At 37.2% G+C, this 22595-nt stretch overlaps 2 protein-coding genes across 2 annotated transcripts; one reads left to right on the top strand and one right to left on the bottom strand.

Annotated features, from left to right (window-relative positions):
* On the top strand, positions 1–2378 carry LOC112052703 (uncharacterized; the record flags this gene model as incomplete). Its single annotated transcript, XM_024091881.2, is given in 1 exon segment — positions 1–2378. A coding segment is annotated over 1 exon segment (2192 nt), but the record flags the coding sequence as incomplete, so codon positions are not given.
* Positions 2379–4589: 2211 nt separating this feature from the next.
* Positions 4590–20956, bottom strand: LOC128198309 (disks large-associated protein 4-like). Its single transcript, XM_052882887.1, has 5 exons — positions 20838–20956; positions 20504–20598; positions 12032–13166; positions 11360–11499; positions 4590–4903 (listed from the first exon to the last, which is right to left on the bottom strand). Exons 1-5 carry the CDS (start codon positions 20839–20841, stop codon positions 4679–4681), a joined length of 1599 nt encoding a protein of 532 aa, XP_052738847.1. The 5' UTR covers positions 20842–20956; the 3' UTR covers positions 4590–4678.
* Positions 20957–22595: the final 1639 nt, after the last annotated feature.

The following is a 22595-nucleotide window of genomic DNA, read 5'->3' on the forward strand; positions in this document are numbered from 1 at the left end:
AATTAATAATGCAAAAGCTTTGGATCGAACAATGTTCGTGGGATGAAGAAGTGTCACAGGCTATTAGGACTTCATGGATTTCGTTTGCAGAAGCGTTACCTAGTCTAAATCAGTTAAAGGTGCCTCGTTGGGTACTTGACGACAACTCTTTAGTTCACGAAGTCCATGTATTTGCAGACTCGTCAGAACGAGCATATGGAGCTTGTTTATATATTCGTTCCGTAAATAAGCATAACTTAGTTACCGTACGTCTTTTGACGTCAAAAAGTCGTGTCGCTCCAATAAAACCGACTACGATCCCACGGCTTGAACTTTGCGGTACATTGTTAGCTGCAAGATTGTGCGATAAAGTGTTAAATTCCTTAACCATTCCGATTAGTAAATGCAGATTCTGGTGTGATTCGATGATTGTTTTAGGATGGTTAAACACGCCTTCACCACGTCTTAAGAGTTTCGTACGTAATCGTGTTAATGAAATTAAAGATATTACCAAAGGTCACGCGTGGAGTTATGTACCGTCGAAAGACAATCCGGCGGATCTTCTTTCTCGCGGGCTGAAGGCTGACTCCATCAATAATTCCGTGTTATGGTGGTCAGGGCCAGCATTCTTGGCCAAAAATGAAATAGAATGGCCTAAAACGCCCAACGAAAGAGAAGATCTACCCGAGTTAATACTGCATTGCAATTTTGTGATGGATGATGGATGTGAGACATCAGTAGATTCAATAAATAATTTAATTAAAAATAAATCAAGCTTTACTAATTTGCAAAATATAATAGCTTATATTAAAAGATTTGTTTACAACTGTAAACATAAAACCAAATTGACTGGTTGCCTTTCCACTATAGAATTGCAAAATGCATTAAATTTAATAATTCACAAATCACAAGTAGAGATGTTTCCCGACGAGTACTCTTTACTTAAAGCTGGGAAGGCATTGTCACCTAAAAATAGATTAAAATCATTAACTCCGTTTTTAGATAATAATGACTTGCTGCGAATAGGTGGCAGACTTGACAATTCTCCATACACATACGACACAAAACATCCTATCTTGTTATGTAGCAAGCATCATGTTACTAAAATTATTTTTGAGAATTACCACATTAAACACTTACATGCACCACCAAGACTTCTATTAGCCATTGTAAGACAAACTTATTGGCCGTTGGGTGGCACTAACTTAGCTAAAGTTACTGTAAATAAATGTGTGAGGTGCTTCAGGCACAAAGCCGAAAGTGTGCAGCCCATTATGGGACAACTACCTAAATCTAGAACTCAATTAGAGTTTCCTTTTTTGGATTGTAACTGTGATTACGCGGGACCCGTGATGATAGCAGACAGGGTCGGTAGAGGTTGTAAACTCATAAAGTCTTACGTGGCCATCTTTATTTGCAACTCGACTAAAGCCTGCCACATCGAACTTGTTACGGCGTTGTCTAGCAAAGCGTTCATAGCTGCACTAAATCGCATGATAGCCAGACGAGGGAAAATTAGAAGCATAACTTCTGATAGAGGGACATGCTTCACTGGTGCTAGTACTGAATTAGCCCAGCTTCTTGTTCAATCCGATCTGCAAGGTCAAATAGCACAAGAAGGCATTGAATTTAAATTTGTTCCGTCTTATACTCCCCATTTCAATGGCTTAGCAGAGGCAGCAGTGCGTTCCACTAAGCACCATCTTAAAAGGCTATTACAATTAACCCACTTCACATACGAAGAAATGACTACGTGTCTCGCGCAAATAGAGGCTGTCTTGAATTCACGTCCCCTTACACCATTTTCATCTGATCCCACAGATTTCTCCGTCCTCACTCCTGCTCACTTCCTAATTGGACGGCCACTGACGACCCTTCCACACCCTGACATACCGATTGACGTTAATATTAATCGGCTCGACCGCTTCAAGAGGATTGAAACAATTAAACAACATTTTTGGCGCCGATTCTCTGTCGAGTACGTCGGGCTGCTTCAGACTAAAACTAAATGGACGGCATCAAAGGGAGACCTTAACCTCGGAGCACTTGTGCTCATTAAGGACAAGACACTGCCGCCCTTACTCTGGCGCCTGGGTAGAATAACACAACTATACCCAGGCAACGACGGTGTCGTCAGGGTCGCCGAAGTGCAGACTCAAACCGGGTTAATACGTAGGGCCTTTAACAATATTTGCCCACTTCCACAGTTTTGAAGTCTGCACACTTCAACCCGGGGACCCTGATCATCGTCCATCTATGTACTCGTACGCACGGGAGGAGACGCGCGGGGAGCCGGAGGACGGCGCACGGCAGCGGAGGCGCGCGCCCGGGACAGGCACTCTGTATTCGGATCCACTTACCGATGTACTGATTTTGAATTACACGTTTAATCTTTACTATACAGTCTAATCATTTACATATATAAACGTCCCAGTACCAACAATGTACTCTTTGAGAACTTAAAAACGCTTTCAATTCGCTTTTATAGGTTAAATACGATTCATATCCTAAATTAAATACATCACTTTTAATATATTCACTATTGTCTAAATTATCACTTTCGTAACTTGAGATAATATTTTCGTGTTTATTAAAGAACCTTTTTATAACATCTTCTAGGCCTTCCAGTCTTGCCGTTATGTATGGTGCAGTTATTCTGTCCTTAGGCGACTTTTAAAGTTGCTTCTAGCCCTTTCTATTTGCCTTTTCAAATCATCCATTATTCTCAAGTCAACTTCCATTTTGAAATAAGTTGTAAACACTCCTTGACTAAACAGTCTTTTTAATAATGTAGAAGAAATTTTTCGACTTTAACTGGACCACGAATTTTTCTAAGTGTTTGTTTGAAGCGTTTGGATTTCTAGGCAAATTTGGGCATAGGTTCCCCGTCTCGTCGGTTTTAAGCAACTTATTCTAAGTCCTGACTACCAGGACTTAGAATAAGTAATTAATTTTACAATTCTTGATTCATGCATTAATTTAGTTAAGTATTTTGCTCTCACTGTAATTAAAGTATAAATTAGCGTACTCACAGTTTGTTTGCTTGTACTCACACTTTACCACTTCACTAGCACGATTTTCCTTTGATGTCTTCCACTGAGTTGTCAACAGCTGCTTCCACGAGATGTTGTCAATGCTATTTCCGTCTGTGGTCAGTGCTGTCGTGTCGTGTGGACATTGACAATGTCAGCTTGGCAGTTGTAGATATTGACAGCTGTCACTTGAAACGTCAAACGTCATTTAACGACAAGATGAACTTGACAGCTGTCCGTTGTCTGTCACCTTATCCTCGCTATCAAGAAATTATTAATTAATTTCGCTTTCTATATGTCGTAAAAATCGTAGAGTCATTAATAAAAATATGGACAGAACCGCTGACCTAACCTTGGTCATCGGCTCTGCCAATTACAATAGGTATGCTATGCTTAACCTCACTAATCGCTTACACAATAATCTACTCTTAATTTTACTATTTTACCCTGGTAGTTGTGGTAGAGGAAGTACATCGAGCAAGTCCCAGGACTTGTGACCATTGGGTGTGGTTTAAAGGCGCCTTTTAATACTAGTAAACACTCACCAACCCTGCCCGACATGCTCTCCATGCCCACAGTAAACAATTTAAGATCAATAATTACTTCATCACGAAACATTATCGAACAAAATCACTAACGCGACAAGCAGCATGACGCCTCAAGCTGCTCAACAAAGAATTGAACCAATTAATAGCCCAAGTCACTAATCACTTTCCTTTTCTTATTAACACTACTTAACATTTCACTATTTCACTATACTTAACAAGTAGAAGACGATTATTCCATCTTAAAAACGCGATTAGAACTGAATTACTAAATCAGCAGATTACGGAGACAGACGGAGGCAGGATGCCTCACTAGTGTGAATACACAGTGACGGTACACTTGACTCTAGTCCACGCGCCATTTGGGACGCGATGCCATTGGATGAGAGTTACGTAATCATTTACTATTGGTCGATCGCCGCCACGTTCGTTATGGTGGTAACGTTTTACAATCTTAATTACTTCAAGAGTAAATAATCAAAACCTAATTACATGAAAACTTGATTCTAAATTTATTAAATTAATTAACGTAGATTTTGCTGACCATTACGATAGCAAAATCTCAACACAGAACCTAAAGAGTTTCTTTTCTACTGCTGTCAACTGTCATCATTACTTGAGAGACCAATTATTAATCAAATCAAAACGGAACAGTATTTTGACTGCAAAATGATCAGACCACTAGATAACAAGTCGATTCGAAATAACCACAGAGCAAACATGACAACTATTAGGTCTGAGCCCATAGAGCCTTCAGTGAGCCAAGCTTCCCCGGCGACATATACCTACAATATACGTCACAACTGAAGAACTGTTTGTTTATTTTCAAAAAACAGTCCGACTTCTGAAGGACCTTGTACAGGGTCGTCTTTTCGCCGTGGGAAATGATAAGCATTATACCCTGAACGTATGAGCCTTTATTCACAATTTAAAATTTGACTTTTGAATTATTATAACAACAAACGTTGCCGTGGGGTAACATACTACTAACGCCATCTAGTCTTACATTGGAGAACTACGAATTAGACAGTTGCACTCTTGATTTAAAGATTGGCATCTTCTAGAAAAACCAAAGCTAGAATGGTATTCCATATCTCAACTGTGTGTATAAGGAATTGGGTTTTATTCATTTATTATTGCACAAAGCGCCGCACCAGCGACGCGAACTGCTGCATCTCCTGCGCGTACCTGCATGAACACCATGCCCCAGAAGCCCTGCAGGTCTCCGGTGGTGACGAGCGCCTGCCCCGGCTCGGGCAGCTCGCAGCGCCGCACCAGCGACGCGAACTGCTGCATCTTCTGCGCCATCAGCAGTCGCGCCTGCCCCACCGCCGCCAGCACCTCCTCCTGACACACCACACGTACAGTCACTTTATGACGTCTCGGTAAAGCTGCGACTGTCGCTACGCACAGGTCGTACATAAAGTACGCTAAAATGAAGATGCGTGAGGCGACGGTGACGCACCGCCACCGCGCCCCTACACTACATAGATAGATACCTAAAATCTTGTATTGCGCAGCTTAACGCACTATGTTCCGAAACTTCATAACGTTTGCACTGTACTGTACTCGAACCAGTAGCCCAGTGCAATACCATAGTGTAGTCAAAATGTCAATTTTTAATGGTAACATGTATAATCGACCATTCGACGCGATGTGCCGATAGATGGCAGTGTATGTGAAGTCCGCAACTTTGTATCGCGATATCGAGTGGTTCGTACGAAAGGTATATATTGTGAAGTTTTTTGCAATTAATGAGATTCGCATTGGAGCGGCCGAGTGCCTTGGTTGTTTTATTTCTCTCCGGTGCGGATCCCGAAATTGTTCATGGTCCAGCGAACCGAATAATTTGGAGGAGCCAGTGTGCATCCTGATCGGCTGGTGGTTTGGAGCAGCCATCAGGCCCAGGCAGTAGTGACGTCAGCGGCAGCCAACTACGTCACACGGATACGTCAGCGGCAGGAGCGAGCGAGAGGGTGAACAGCCGGTCTGCGCAACGCAGTGACGTCAGTTGCAGTGAGTGAGCGAGAGGGAGAGCAACCGACTACGTCAACTGTCAAGTAAGAAGTATTGTGTCAATTTGGACCTTCTGTCAAAGTCAGCTGTCAATGTCAAGATTTGGACCTTCTGTCAAAGTCAGCTGTCAATGTCAAGATTTGGACCTTCTGTCAACGTCAGCTGTCAGTGTCAAGATTGGACCTTCTGTCAACGTCAGCTGTCAAAGTCAAGAAGACAATTAAAGTAGTGCATGGACATAGACTAATAAACGAAGAAAAGTGAAGTGACGGGGAATCCATGCCAAATTTCGTCTGTATGACAATTGTCAAACACTTAGAAAATATTCGTTGTTTACATTGACTTAGAATATTTCGCGTCAAAAAAGACTTGTAAAATTTTCGTGTGTTACCTCAAACACTTTAGTGTTTTACATATTTTAGTGTTATTTTGCATACGTTTGCACTTGTAAAATTTTGCGTTTTATATAGACTTTGATTATTTTGTGAACAGTAAATTGGATTGTTTGAATTTAACCTAGAAGTTTGTGACTTTGTTACAATTTCATGATTGCGGATAGTTTTTTGGCTTGTTTGAATTGAATGTGATTGTTGCGTTTAATTTGTAGGTAGGTAGTTTACGAACTTTAATGTGAATATTTGGTTAAATTATATAGTTGTTTCCTTTTTTTTGTGATTAAGTTATTTGGTAAGTAGTTGTATTATTTTAATATAAAATGGAGGGACTAATTAGAGTACAAAATAATTCTAAGAATCTAATAGAAAAGCATTATGTTAATTTTAAAAAATCTCCTAAGGATCGTTTAACAGTAATTTACATTAAGGCTAGATTAGAGTCATTGGAACAGTTATGGAAAACATTTTTTGTCAATCATCAGAAAATAATACAACTAGCTTCAGATTCGGATCTAACAACTAATGAGTATATTTCAGATGATATGTTTTCGGTAGTTGAAGAAATTTGGATTAAGTATAAGTGTGATCTCAATGATGCATTATCTAAATTGAACGTTTCTGTATCAAGTCCAAAGGAATGTAATAGTAGTAGCAGTAATATTAAACTGCCAAAAATAGAAATCCAAAAATTTAATGGAAACTATTTGGAGTGGACCACATTTAATGATTTATATACATCTTTAATTCATAATAACGCGTGTTTAGATAATGTTCAAAAAATGCAATATTTAAAGAGTTATCTGGACGGGGAGGCAGCCCAACTTCTCAGGCATGTTGCTGTGTCTGCCGACAACTATGAGTCTGCATGGGCCACCTTACAGTCTAGATACTCAAACAAGAAACATTTGGCTACTTGTTTATTAGATAAATTGTTAAGACAATCAAATGCTACCGAAACAGCTAGATCAAAAAAAAATCTTTTAGACACTACTTCAGAATGTCTAAACGGTTTAAGAAATATGGGAATCGCAGTAGAGCACTGGGATATAATTATTATACGTTATATAAGTTCTAAATTACCCAGTGACAGTAGACTTAAATGGGAGTCTTTAATCAGTACAGTGGATGAGTTACCTACCTTAGATCAATTTAGAGAATATTTACATAGTAGATTCAGGTCATTGGAGTTTTTAAACAATCAAACAAAATCTACTACGAATGTATCAAAAGGGTACGCAAATGTTAATTCTGTTAATACAACAAATCTAGTTTGTCAATTTTGTAAAGAAAATCACAAATTAATAAATTGCAAAGAGTTTGCGAGGTCGGATTATGATACAAAATTGAATTTTGTCCGAGCCAGTAGGTTATGTTTTAATTGCTTGTCGGATCATTATGTTTTTAAGTGCCGTCAATCCTCGAGATGTAAAATATGTGGAGCAAAACACCATTCCATCCTCCACCACCACAAGGTGTTAGGTGATGGTGATTCCAATGGTGATGGTGTAGTTGTATCTCCGCCAACCAAATCAGAGACCAATGTGGTTACCTGTTTCTCTAATTTTCATAGCCAAGTGCTCCTGGCTACAGCAGAGGTTCCGATTGAGTCAAGAACAGGTGCGCTTCTGCCATATAGATGCTTATTGGATCAAGGTTCAACGGCTTCGCTTATCACGGAGGCCGCTGTCCAAGCTCTTGGACTGAAGAAGATACCCAACAAGGTCTATATTTCTGGAATCGGAGGTCGAAATGAGTCTTTAGCTTCTTTATGGGTAGTGGAATTAAAGCTAAAGTCATTTTATGACCCTACGTTTACTTTGGTTGTCAAAGCCCACGTGCTTACCAAATTAACGTCATTTATTCCTGCAAAACGGGTTGACGTTCCGTTTTGGCCAGAACTTTCTAGTCTGAAGTTAGCCGATACGAGGCATACCAAATTTGGCATACCAAATAAAATAGATTTGTTGCTTGGTGCAGAGGTATATAGCCAGATATTAGTAGAAGGTCTTATCAAAGGTCCGCCCGGGTGTCCTGTAGCGCAGAAAAACCCTACTGGGTTGGATCTTATCTGGTAAAATTCAATCAGATGAGTCTGAATCGCACCAAGTTACGAACGTCATCATCAGCATGCACACCCAGTCTAAAGAGGACGATATATTAAGAAAATTCTGGGAGTTGGAATCGGATGAGATTTCTGACAAGAAGAAAATGTTGACTGATGATGAACTTCTGTGTGAAACGAATTTTGAGAAAACAGTTTCTAGAAATAATGGTGGTCGATACGTGGCGAAGAGTCCTTTTTGTGAAGACAACCCAACCGGTAAACATCGGAAGTTAGGAAAAATTGCCAAAAAGAAATTGCCGGAGTTGGTTCCTGATGAGCAATGCAATGAGCCTGGCGTAGTATATTTACCGCATCACGCCGTAGTTTTTAAAGATAAATCAACGACGAAAGTAAGAGTTGTCATCGATGCGTCTTGCTCTGGCATTACCGAAGTAAACTCAAACAATGATCTTCCTGTAGGTCCATCATTTCAGCATACTCTGAAGCATATCATTTTGCGATGGCAAAACCATACACTTTGTTTGGTATCGGATATTGATAAGATATATCAACAAGTTACAGTTACACTAGAGGATGCGGACCAGTTTCAACGTATTTTGTGGAGAGATGAATCTGGAACAACACAACAGGACAGAATGTCACGTGTTACGTTCGGGAAAGCGTATGCATCTTACCTCGCTGCTAATGTCCTGCAGCAACTAGCCACAGATGAAGATGTATACAACGCTGCTGCTGTTGAGAAAATCCTGCAAGACATTTACATGAATGACCTCAGGACGGGTTATCAAACAGTAGAAGAGTGCATGAAAATAATAATTGAAAATAGTTATAACTTAGATAAGGGAGGAATGGAAGTACAGAAAGGGGCTAGCAGTAGTATAGAAACTATAGGAAGAAGAAACAATCAGACAAAGTTAGAAATAGGAACTGAAAAAGAACTTGAAGTTACACAGAAAGTATTAGGACTAACCTGGGATAGCAGTACCTACAAGTTTAAATATAGTATCCGTCTCCCTCCTATACAACTTCCAGTAACGAAGAAGAAGGTTATTACGGAAATTTCGCGTTGGTTCGATCCTTTGGGATGGATCGCCCCAACTATCTTGTCTTCGATGTTTGCTCACGTACGATCAAGGATAAAAGATATCTGCCGATGGTGATAGGATTTAAGTAGAACATGGAATCTTGGCTGAGCGAAGAAGTTATTAATTACAGTCCACTTCAAGAATGCCAAGATACCAATTTAGAAGGAAAGTTTGATAGAATTGAGCTATTGTTAAAGTTAATGAAAGAAGAGTAGTTTATTCAGGATTCTCATTGCAAAAACGTAATAAAAAGTACGAGCAGTAAGGAGTTTAGCAAGGGTTCTTTCATGTGAAATAGAATATATCACTAAAATCGGATCCTCTTCGGTAAGAAGAGTATAGTCGTGGGTTTCTCAATCCGTTTTTAGACAGCGATGGTTTGTTACGATTTAGAGGAGGTTTGCATGCTATGAATGGCACAACTTATCATCGCTGAAGCACATGAAAGAAAACAAGGAAGACCTTAACCAGTGTTAAATTCATTTGGTCGAAGTATTGGATTTGATGCAAGTACATCACAGGTTTACGTCATTCTTTTCAATTTATTCAGTAACTCAAGAGTCAGTTACCTGCATCTCGTTAAAGAAACGCAAAGTATCTGTATAGAATGCTGCTTGGTTGAGATAAATGGAATTATCTGGTATCGAATCCCACCCTACACTCTATACTTCGATGGATTATAGGAAGCTGCATCATATCAAAGCAAGATTGAAAGATGACGCTCAAGATCCATACGTCAATTATCAAACATTACTGTACGAGATTCGCATTGGAGCGGCCTCGTGCCTTGGTTGTTTTATTTTGCTTCGGTGCGGATCCTCCTTAAATGGCAGCTCATTCATAGAATGACGCAAGACTTTCGCGACGGTGGTCAAATAAAAGATATGATTTAGTTTCTTCACCATTGCCGTTGGAATCGTCATTTTCTTGAAAGTTGGAGACGTAGTCTTATTCAAGGAAGATAATCTTCCTCCAGGTTGATGGTTTAATTATTTAAAGCATACTGGTTCGGACAATGTCACCCGTGGTGTGAGTTTAAGATGCAATGGCATTGTGATTAAAGACTCGTTTCCAAATATTGTATCTGTCAGTTAATGATTTTGGTTACTTTGTCTTCAAGAGTCATTATTATTATTATTGAAGTTTTCTTTAGAGTTTGTTTTGCATTGAGAGTTTCTTAAGAATTGTTAATTGTGTTAAGTATTTAGTTAATTTAGATTTCACATTTGTTATACTTGTAGTTTGAAATGTTGTGAGTTCATTATACATTTTCTCATATTGAACCAAACCTTTGTCAAATTATGTAAAGTTTTTTAAAGTGTTTAAGTTAATGGTGTATTATGAACCGTTGGTTCATGGTGGGCGGAATGTATAATCGACCATTCGACGCGATGTGCCGATAGATGGCAGTGTATGTGAAGTCCGCAACTTTGTATCGCGATATCGAGTGGTTCGTACGAAAGGTATATATTGTGAAGTTTTTTACAATAAATAAGATTCGCATTGGAGCGGCCGAGTGCCTTGGTTGTTTTATTTTCTCTCCGGTGCGGATCCCGAATTTGTTTACATAACATATGTTTATTTAATTTTATTAACGTTAATTAATCTACTATTATGACATTACTATACCTGACATTTATATTATTTAAAGTCTTGAACATTCTAGTTTAATTCTATAAATGTTCCGCTCAAGTTTCTACTATCTTATTTTAATTTTGTCCTAACAGAGCCCCATGTATCATGCATGCTAAGCTTATGTATTACTTTGTAAGTGCATGGATGCTAAGTAAATAAATATCTCAAAAAATATCTCATAAACTGTAATATTTATTTTATTCAGTTTTTGAATATGCCTATCTATAATATATGTTAAGATTCTTATAATATAAACTTAATAATAATACAACACTACTATACTAATTATTCGTAACACTGTTATAGATCAGATTAGGACTGCAATCTTTTGTCATAATAATTATGTACGAGGATGTATGTTTGTACACTATGTAACACTCAAAGATCGAAAACGGTCAATGAGCGGAAAAATAGCTCACAACGCGTTGTGGTCACAGTAAAACATCCACATGACGAATTTCGTGTTATGGCTCTACTGAAAACGCGCACGACGCGTTTTGGCAATCATAGAAATTTGTGTCATGGCTGACATGCTATTCAATCTCAACGCATTGTGGCAATGAAGAAAAGCGGACGGACATATAATATTTTGTATATGTATACTAACTTGTATTTCATCTGGTAGTGTAGTTTGCTCCGCTATCTTGTCCCACGCGGCACACTTTTCCGTCATGTTTTGTATCTCAGAATTGAGTTGGCTTTTGAATTGGTGTACACTCATGTCACAGTAATCATCATCCATTAAGCCTGGAAATATTTCAAACCAGAAAATTTAACTATACTATACCTGAACTGTAATTAACCAACTTCGAAAAGGAGGAGGTTAAGTTAAGAGTATCAGGAAACTTGACTTGGAAAGACTGTGAAAGGGACATATCCAAACATTAGCTGGTGTGTATGATAAAAGAAGACACAAAGTGTTTTGCACAAGTCCTAGGGTCATCATCAACATATGGATCAAAAAATATTTTTCAACATTTTATTGTATGATTTTGTTCACATTTTTAACATACATACCCATGCTAATTTACAACTTTCTACTATTTCTAGTAGTATCTTTGTGCTTAACCGCGGACAGACGGACTGACAGTCTAACAGACAGACAGACATGGCAAAACTATAAGGGTTCCCTGTGGAATACGGAACCCTAAAAACCTGTTTAATGTCTTAATAGCCCAAATGAGGAAGTATGGGGATAGATTAAACGAAGCCTACGCCAATATGTTAGAAAATGGCTGATAAATAATCAAGAAGAATAATTAGCAAAATAATGTCTCACCGTCTGCAATTTTCCTCAACATTTCCTTTCTATTATTCTCTTTTCCCCGTGACAAATAAACGCGAGGGCTGATCATTTGCATACCCAATGCTATTTGTTCCGGTGTCCACCCGGTATTATTTGATTTTGGTGAACGGAGCTTCTCTTCTGAGCTTGACTCGCTTTTTGGTATTGGATTCTTTGGTGTAAAGCCTTCTAAAGTGTTGACAGGCCTATTTGGTGTTGATTTTGTATTTAAACTTTGCGTTGCTTTTGGACTTTGTGGATTCTCAACGTCTGCTTCCATACTACTTGGTTGAGATGAGCACTCTGCTAGTTTTTCAATTGGTGTTGGTGATACAACTATTGGTAATATTATTTGCACACTTTTATCTGATTCTGGTGGATTTCCAATTGAGTCTGTAATGTGGTCTTTAGAGAGAACAGATTTCTTACTTTTAGCTGATTTTTTAACTTTAGGTGCAAGTGTTTCTTCTTCACTGCTTGATGAAATTTTTTTAATTTTAGATTCTATGTCAGTCTTTGCTGTGGGTTCATTAATTACATAAGTTTTTCTTGTATTTGATTTTGTTTTATTTGACAACAGACCTGGGTTACTGGTTTGTTTGACAGTTGTGTTATCATTTAATTTTGTTCTACTACGTAAATTTCTAGGCTCAGGCTTTGGAAGCAAGTTATTATTCACTGGCTGCTGTTTTTTAGGTGCAGTTTTTTCTCTACCATAAACAGTCAAAGGAGGCACAACAAGATCCTTAAGAACAGGATTAAAAGCAGCATTTTTGGGTGCGAATTTGTATTTATGTTTAACTTCCTCATTATTTGTGACATTATTACTTGTCTGGGATCTTGCCACTCTGCCTGATGAGCTGGGCCGAAGTATGGAAGGCAGAGGTTCATATGTTAGAACATGCTTGACCGTGCCCACAATAAAAGGCTTTTTCTTTAAATTCAACTTTTCTTGCTTTTTCTTTTCCCTTTCTTCTTTCCACTTTTTTAACTGCAACATTCTTTGTTCTCCTTTTGTCAATGAAGGTTCTGCTTGTGGCTCACATTCTGGTAGATTACGAAAATTGTCAAAAAATGATTGTCTTGTCTTTCTCTTGTTCTTCACGTTGGTTTCTAATCGTTTTTTTACCTGTGAACATACAGGTTTTCATTAAGCAGACAGATTCTCTGTTTCAAACAAATTAAACATAATATTATATTACTATTACATTTACTTTGATTTTTAACCAACTTCAAAAAGGAGGAGGTTCTCAATTTGACTGGTATTTTTTCTTTACAAAAGTTACATAACCACTAAGGCAGTGAAAATAATCTTATTTTTATTTATTACTGTTGTGTTGCTGCCTAGCTCACTCAATATTGTCTTACAGTTTTTAGAGCATATTATTGTAACACAAGCACAACCCTACTACTACCCTACTCTACAGCTACCCTACCATACAGGGGATAAGTAGAGACTGAACCCTATCTCTACCCTACCCCTACCATGCGACGGAAGCTTAAAAAATGGAGTAGCTTCTCCTGTTTTCCCAACATTTCCCTTCACTGCTCTGACTCCTATTCATTGTATTGTGATGAAAAGTATACTATAACCTGCCCTATAAGTAAGTATACTATGAAGAATAATTGCACCAAGTTTTGTTAAAATCCGTCTAGTAGTTTTTGTTTCTACATACACGGCAGACAGACAGAAAGACAAAAATTTTACTGATGGCATTTTTGCTATCAGTATCAATCACTAATCACCCCCTGATAGTTACTTTATTTTGGAAATATATTCATGTACAGAATTGACCTCTCTACAGATTTATTATAAGTATAGATAATATTGAGCTTGCTGTGGGAAATAATTGCTAATATCCCTTGAACTAGCTAAATAATGAAAGTGAATGAATATTATGATAAACTAAAAATTTATATGTGGTGTAGCATACCAGCTAAAGCTCTCTAAGGCCTGCTTAAAGTAGAACTGCATCAAGTTCTTACCCTAGTAGGACAGTTAGGTTCTCCCAAAGGAGACCAACCATTTTTCACACTTTGCTGGATTTAGATTAAATGAATGAACCATTCCAATGTCCAAATAAAGGTAAAATCAAGTGCGTTTGTGTCGCTGACATGCTCAGCAGTATATCTGTAGCTGACATATTGTGCTGTATATATTTATAAGTGAAACTGAATGGATTAAAAGAAATGTTTAATATGTATATCAGGAGTGTAGAGTGTGTGTGTGTGTGTTCAGCTGTATCAATGATACAGGGCCCCTGGGCTACATGGTCTCTAAGGACTCAGATGGGATAGCAAATTTTTTATTTATTATAACAAAATTAATTAATCAATCTGCCCAAAATAAAGGTCAGAAAGTGTATATTTTATTTGAATCATCTCAGAGGAAATGATAACTAGCAAGCATTTGTGTTTCCTCTAAGAGAAATCTTTAATTTTTTGAAACCCCAACTAAGTTTGATACAGGGCCTGTCCAAGTCACGCCACTGATGTATACCGTAAATTTTCTTAGATGACTTTTTTACACAACAATAATGGCCGACTATGAATCAAAGACAATCAGTAGGGTTGAGAAGTTAACGGCGGGCATCGGAACGATACCAAGTAGGTATCGTTAGAACTGAAATACCTAAACTAAAACATTCGTTACTATACTCCGTTATCTTAAAAGGGAACGTATAGTAACGTTTTTCGGTTGTGTGCATTTTAAGAAATTAAATATCACGTGTCACAAACGGTGAACGGTGCACGGTTTATGCCTATGGGTACGCGTGGTTAAGAAATGGGGTAATCTTTTTTTATCTATACTAATATTATAAAGTGGAAGAGTTTGTTTGTTTGTTTGTTTGTTTGATTGATTGAACGCGCTAATCTCAGGAACTACTGATCCGATTTGAAAAATACTTTCAGTGATAGATAGCCCATTTATCGAGGAAGGCTATAGGCTATATTTTATTTTCAAAAAAATTAGGGATCCTTCCTGAAACTCCAATAATGTAACCCAAGGTGTACATGGCGTGTGTTCGCGCCTTCCCAAAAGTCTGCTAAGTCCCTCAAGCATTGTCATTGCTATTCAAAAGGCCAAGGGGTTGCAAATACAGCAGCGTCATTCACTCGACCGTGAAATGACCTCACTCTCAACCAACACGCGCACGAGACGGTTGTAGCTTGCCAATTTGTCATCGGACCTAACCTTACTTACAATAAACCTTTTCAACCTTCTCCAAGTTTTTCTTTACCAGCGTGCGCTGCAAAAACTATTGATGTTAGAATAAAATAATGTATGACAACTTTGTAGAACACATCATTTTCTACACAAAATGTCGCGACAGCATACATCTATCTATCTATCTATACTATAATAAAACAAATTTAACTAAAATCAAGTTTGGGCGATTAGAAATGAGCAATAGAATACAAAAATATTTTGTATTCTATTGCTCATTCTTTCATTGTCTGTCTGTCTGTCTGTCTGTCTGTCTGTCTGTCTGTCTGTCTGTCTGTCCTTCTGTCTGTATGTTTGCGCTATACTCTGGTTCTGCTGAACGGATTTTGACGCGGATTCACAAATAGATTAAGCAAAGTTCAGGGCAACATATAAGCTTTTTTTCATTAAAATCGGACAGATAGAAAAAAGTAAACTTGAAAAAACCGGATTGCTCAAATTGATTCGCAGGCGTTATTTGGAGAAACGAGTTTTCCACTAAAACTGTGTAATATCGATATTGAGGCACATATTCTATACTCAACTGACCAATTTGTTTGTTTATTTGGTTGAACGCGCGAAACTAATCTCAGGAACTACTTAAAAGTTCAAGTTCAAACTGAATAATCCTTTTTGTGTTTAAATAGTCACATTGTCTACTTTTTTATCGTATAATGATAAGCAAGATTTATTACTATAAAAAGAGCACGAATTTGGCGCAATAGCTATTAAATACTTATCTATACTCTATACTTATAATAAAACTGTAACAGGTCAAATTACAGAACTTTTTGATTAATTAAAAAAAAAATTATCATAGGGCATTATACAATCGATACTGAATTCAAAAACATTTTTTTTCGATTATTTGTCTGTCTGTCTGTCCCTATTTTTTGTTGACCGGGCATCACACTGAAACTACTGAATGAATTCAAATGAAACTTAGCACGGTTTGAGAACATAATACGGAGCAGGTTATAGAATACTTTTTATAGCGAAAATAAAATCAGAAGGGGGTGAAATAAAGGTTGAAAGTTTGTACGAAAAGTCCTCCTCTTTTCCTGGTCAATTTACCCAAGCACAAAAAACGCGCTTTAAACTTTATTATAGACCGGCCTTCGGCCGGGAGTTTATGATACAGCCTTCGACCGTGACTACGGCTGGGCATTTTACCCAAACACAAAAAACGGAACGCGCGGCCTTCGGCCGGGAGTTTATGATACAGCCTTCGACCGTGACTACGGCTGGGTATTTTACCCAAACAAAAAAAAGCGCGGCCTTTGGCCGGGGGTTTGTAATATGGCCTCTGATCGAGGCTACGGCTGGGCATTTTACCGATGCACAAAAAACGGAACGCGCGGCCGAATCCGGGGGTTTGTGATAGGGTCTTCGACCGTGGCTACGGCTGGGCATTTTACGCAGACACAATAAATTGCACGCCGGCCGTCGGCCGGGGGTTGGATAGGGCCTCCGACGAGGTTACGACTGGGCATTTTACCCAAGCACAAAAAACGCGCACTTTATTGTACACCGGCCTTCGGCCGGGGGTTGTGATGTTGTAATTTTTATATATAAAACATACGAAAATATAAATAGAAGGGGCGACGGGGTCGAAAATGTACATCAATTTTCTCGCGGACGAAGTCGCGGGCGTCTGCTAGTTATTATTATAAATATACTTAAACAATACACATCACTATCTAGCCCCAAAGTAAGCATACAGAGTAGCTTGTGTTATGGGTGCTAAGATAGTTGATATTATAGTATTAATATACAATTATATACTACATATAATGCTTTAATTATACCTATACATAAAAGTGGGTCCAAAACTCAAATAGAAAATTACCGACCTATCTCCATACTAAATGCTATGAGCAAACTATTTGAAACAGCTGTATTTGCACACATCAGCCCGATAATAACAAGATCTATCCCTCCCGAACAACATGGCTTTATGAAGAACCGTTCAACGGTCACTAACTTAGCTGTTTTCACTGACTATGTGTTACGGAGTATGGATGAGAGATGCCAGGTGGATGTGATCTACACGGACTTCGAAAAAGCATTCGACCGTGTAGATCACGTAATCCTAATACATAAACTTAGCGTCCTGGGAATAAACGGTAATTTGCTGCGATGGGTAACTTCGTATATTAAAAATCGAATGCAAGCTGTAGTAATGGGAAGTGCCAGAAGTGACTTTGTTAGTATTCCTTCTGGGGTACCTCAGGGATCAATCCTAGGGCCACTCTTGTACAATGCATACCTCTTTGATATTGGCAGTTGTTTTAGGTACTCCAAGTTTTTAATGTTTGCTGATGACAAAAAAGTATTCCTTAAAATACGCTCTCTTGAAGATTGTTTAAAACTTCAAGAAGACTTGAATGCTTTGACTGATTACTATGTTAGGAATAGAATAATTGTTAATACTAAAAAATGTCATCACATAACGCTGACTCGTAAGAAAAATACTCTTAATTTCGATTATAAAATTAACGATATCATTATATCCAATGGAAGTTCAGTTAAAGATCTAGGTATACTAATTGATAACAAACTATCCATGAATAAACATATCGACGTTGTAGCAGATAAAGCCTACAAACAACTAGGATTTATCAAACGCGTCACTCGTAGTTTCGATAACATAGAATGCATAAAAACATTGTACTTTGCCTACGTTAGAAGTCTTCTTGAATATTCGTGTAATATTTGGTCTCCGTATTATATTATACACTCTCAAAGACTGGAGTCAGTTCAAAGACAATTTCTCACATATCTAGCCTTGAAAGACTACAGGCGATTTAACAATTATGAAGAAGCTTGTGCGCACTATAAAATAGACACCCTGGAGCAAAGAAGAAATCAGAGTGACATTCTTCTGTTGCTGTTGTATCTTGACTGGCCGTATTGACTGTCCTAGCTTACTGTCAGCTCTCTCGTTAAACGCTTCGTCGTTTAGGCCCCGGCACAATCGCTTACTAATTGCACCTAAATCTAACTCCAACTATGGCCAAAACGCAATTTTGGTACGACTATCTCGAAAATATAATAAGATTTACTCCCATTTAGATCTTTTTTATTTATCTAAATCACAGTTAAAAAAAGAAATTATCACTTTACACCGAAGACAATAACACCTCAATGAACAAACGCTATCAGAAAAACACATACCAAACTCAATAAACTTAACTGATTTATGCACCAATTCTCACACCTACACACACGTCTATTCTCTTTCTCATGCTCTTAGACACACGCACACACACGCACACATCGACTTACACACACACTCTTACGCTCATACACTTACATTCAACTTGCGAATTTTTAAATAAATTTTGTACTATTTTTCTTATATGTGATTAACTTAATAATATTTTTCTATTCACAATCATTTCTTTTAAAAATTATTTTTCATTTTCACTTGTTATACCTACTTAATATTGCAACCAACTTTCTTTGTAACTGTATGTGGCCTTATTATTGTTTATTTTATATTTTTTGTACATATTTTGTTAAAACGCTGTTAGTTACAAATAAATAAATAAATACTTATATAATGTATAAATACACACAGACACTTGAAAACACTCATGCTCATCACACAAATATTTTCCAGTTGTGGGAATCGAACCCACAGCCGTGGATGCAGAAAGCAGGGTCACTACCCACTGCGCCACGCGGCCGTCTCTTTCTTTAATCTTCTGGGGACGTACTAACGTCCAAGATTTGCTTGTACTTCAAAAAAGTGTGCACGTATCCACGTACATACTGGGTGTAAGGGACATGATACCGAAAACTGCGTGAAGAGGTTAAATTTAGTTTCCACAACGATATTTTAAATAACAATTACGTCGGAAATGAGAAAATTCAGATTTTGAAAATTTTGAGCACGCAATGTACAGCGAACAATGCGATAACAACGCTCCGCAATCTACTGCGTACGTACGCATCGACAGCAAATCGGCTGGCTTCACTTACCTATCTAATACCTATTTTTTATACTTTACAAGTTTTTAACTAGGTACAGGTAATTAACTTACTTCAGGTTGTTTCTCGTTTACGAGACGTTCTGTCGTCGTAGTAGGTACGATATTCATGAGTACTGAATTGATTTGATCTAAGCATTTCAAGACTTCTCAGTCAACACACACAAACACACACAATACAAACGACACAATTGTACGAGTATTCGTTACAGAAAATCACTACTAACATAACATAAAACATACACAAAGGTTTTTGAATTTTGGTTTGTTTGTCAACAGACCGCCAAACACGAACTAAAGTTAAAGAAAAAATAGCGTAGCGTCTAGCGAAAGGACCTAAAGTTTCAATATTTTGAAAATACCTATTAACCACGCCGCGCGGCTTAGGTTAGAGAGAGATAGCAATTATTTTCCTCGGCACCGGCGGCGGTCGGCAATACAACGTCGCGCTGTTTGTTTGTGACTTTGTATAGATAGATACCTATTAGTTGTGACCTGCCTATTTGACCTCTTGGAAAACAGCTGATCGCGCGCATTTTGCAAATTAAATTTACATTGCTAGTTTTTGATAAAAATCTTGATTTGACGATTTTTATTAAAAATCGTATTGAGATAATGTTATCCATACCAGTGTTTGAATAATGCTACTATTCGTAAGATATCTTTTACGCTATAGAATAACGTGAGCATATTTATTGTATAACATTTTCATTAAAAAACTATTTTTTAAAATTAAAATGATTATAAAATATTTCATTTTCCCATCTTTAAACTAACAACATATCAATTATTAAAGAATCATTCATTATCATTTATCGATAAGTTAACGCTCGATGTTATTTACCCATCCTTGCTTTTCATAGACAATCTAGCGTTACGAAATGTCAAATTGCCGTAATCGTAGTTAAGCTGTGCAAATTAATCTTGTTGTGATTTTGTTTTTAAGAAAATAAATGTGAATAAATCGTAAATTCGGTGTAGTTTTTGGTGTAATTCGTACTGTACGCGTATAATAAAGGATTTAGACACTTTGTTCTTTAGAAATTACGTATAACGTAAGTGAAATATGTGATTTTAGTGACAAGACGGGTTTGTTTTGGTGATAAGACTTCTAAGAAAATTTACGGTATACATAATGTGTAATGTTGAAATAAGTTGAAGTTCTAAATTTTCCCTGCTATCGGCAGTCTCTTTAACTGCCATTATTTATTATAAAATAATTTTAAACTTATTTGATAGTTATGGATGTTCAAGATACATTACCCCTCCAGCAACACTGGTAAATTGTGTTAGTTTAACTTTATGTTTGTTATCGCGGCTCTGCAACCGCAATATCCCACTGAAGTTCAAAGCTTTATCTGAAATTAAATTAAATATTATAGAATGCATGCGACACGAGACTGTGGTGTTTAGAAGCCCTTACAAGATATCTATGTTCATCAGTCAATGATCGTCGGCTGAAAATGATTATGGTAAATGAATTAAGAACTTATGAATCAATTCTCCATTTCACTTAGATTAATCAACAAGATATTTACAATAATATCATTAATTATAATTGTGATCTAATTTATTTACGCATATTTGATTTTCTTACCCATTTTTCATTTGAATATACCTGAAAAAAGAAAAGAAACAAAAATCACGAAACGAAAAGCACAAATAACAACGAAAAATCCGAAAATTTAAATTAACTTTCACTAGCACAAACAAAGTTATATACACTATTACCTCAGAATACAGAAAAACACCCTCCTTTTGTCGAAAATACTCTCTCATATCAGATTAACAGAGAAATTAATAACGATTGGCCTGATTGAGGGTAGTTTTTAACTACGTCGTAATTTTTGTTCACTATGCGGGCCACAGACCACAAATGAAGATGCGGGCACAAGTTCTTTAACCATAGACTTAGAACAACTAGACGTAGCCATAGCGTGGCCGCCCGTGAGACAGCCTTATGTAAGGTTATAAGTGTGCGTGTGTATTATATTATTATGTACACTACACTTGCACTCATAAATTACATAACAAAAGGTTGCCATACATATTTATTTACACGTTTTTGGGGTAATCTGCAAATATAATTAAATGAATACCTACTACGATAAATAGGATCAGATAGATTAAAAAGTAAGATTCTTTCAGATAATAAAAGAACTTTGTATTATTTAATTGTGTTTTCGGTGATAACTTAAATCATAGCATGATATCAGTCCATTGCCTACAATTCTTACCTATGGTAGGAGCACAGGCTTTTAAACTTTCAGCTGATCTTCCTTGATACTAAAGATGTGAAAGTTTGTAAGTGTGTGTTTATATCTTTCAACAAATACTACTAAACAGATTTCCCCAAATTTTAGCACACAAATAACCTGAAATAACACATATATAGGTTATTTTTTATCCCAAAATTCCTACGGGAACGGGAACTACTTATGCGCGGGAAATCGCGCATACCCTCTAGTATTAAATATTAATAACACATGTCTACCCATCATAACAAAATGTTGCTATACATCTTAGACTCGTGGTAAAGAGTGTAATCTTTACTTTATTAAGAATTAGTTACAGCGTCTTACCAAAAATTACTTAATTCTTTTATTTTAGTGGTAGTTTAATAGGTGGGACATGGTCACATTTGAAGTAAATAAAAGAAAGGTTAGGTTTTGAAATATAGCGAAATACGAAATACTGCCATTGAAGATACTCTAGTAAACGCTTATCACATTCAATTAGCTTCGAATTCCAACAAATCTAGGCTATATATTATCATTCAATGAAGTTTATGGTCTCTTACTAATGAAATGTAATTCCTTCGATTTTCCGCTCACTGCGGCTTTTGCAGCCTAAAATACAACACCCCACCATAGCACAATAACTTATAAATTAATATCGTAACCGCAATGTTGTACCATATAATACTCAATTTACTAAAAATTAAATAACTGCTTGGATACGTGTTGTGTTTGTCAACCATCAATCAAACACTTGACGTTTGCCAAACAAAAAAATCGACCATGCTGAAAGTGACAAAAAAAAATCTCGTGTCCCTTTTTAATAAAAGCCGAGTGACATAAGCCTGTCACGCTCTAGAATCCAAAGTCACTTTAGGGCTACATCTGGTAGTTATATATCTATGTCTTTAACCCACGCACAGAGTACATTGAATATAGGGCATAGAGTAGTATAATACACATAGAGTAGTATAATACATTGGGAATAGAGATGTGCTTAGACCATTAATAACTGGACGTGGTTCGCTAACCGTTACCCCTCTGGCAAAGATTAAAAATCTATGATCTAATGAATCTACAGAATCGATGTTTCATTGTTGTAATCGTTTTCGTCGTGT

The sequence above is a fragment of the Bicyclus anynana genome, chromosome 8, assembly GCF_947172395.1.
Source record: "Bicyclus anynana chromosome 8, ilBicAnyn1.1, whole genome shotgun sequence".
NCBI classification, from domain to species: Eukaryota; Metazoa; Arthropoda; class Insecta; order Lepidoptera; family Nymphalidae; genus Bicyclus; species Bicyclus anynana.

What these genes read in the sequence shown, in the direction of transcription:
- LOC128198309 (XM_052882887.1), bottom strand. An exon ending in TTACCAGTGTTGCTGGAGGG is followed by an intron (nt 13,167 to 20,503) that starts GTAATGTATCTT and finishes GTATGTTCACAG; the next exon opens with GTAAAAAAACGATTAGAAAC. An exon ending in GTTGAGGAAAATTGCAGACG is followed by an intron (nt 11,500 to 12,031) that starts GTGAGACATTAT and finishes AAATATTTCCAG; the next exon opens with GCTTAATGGATGATGATTAC.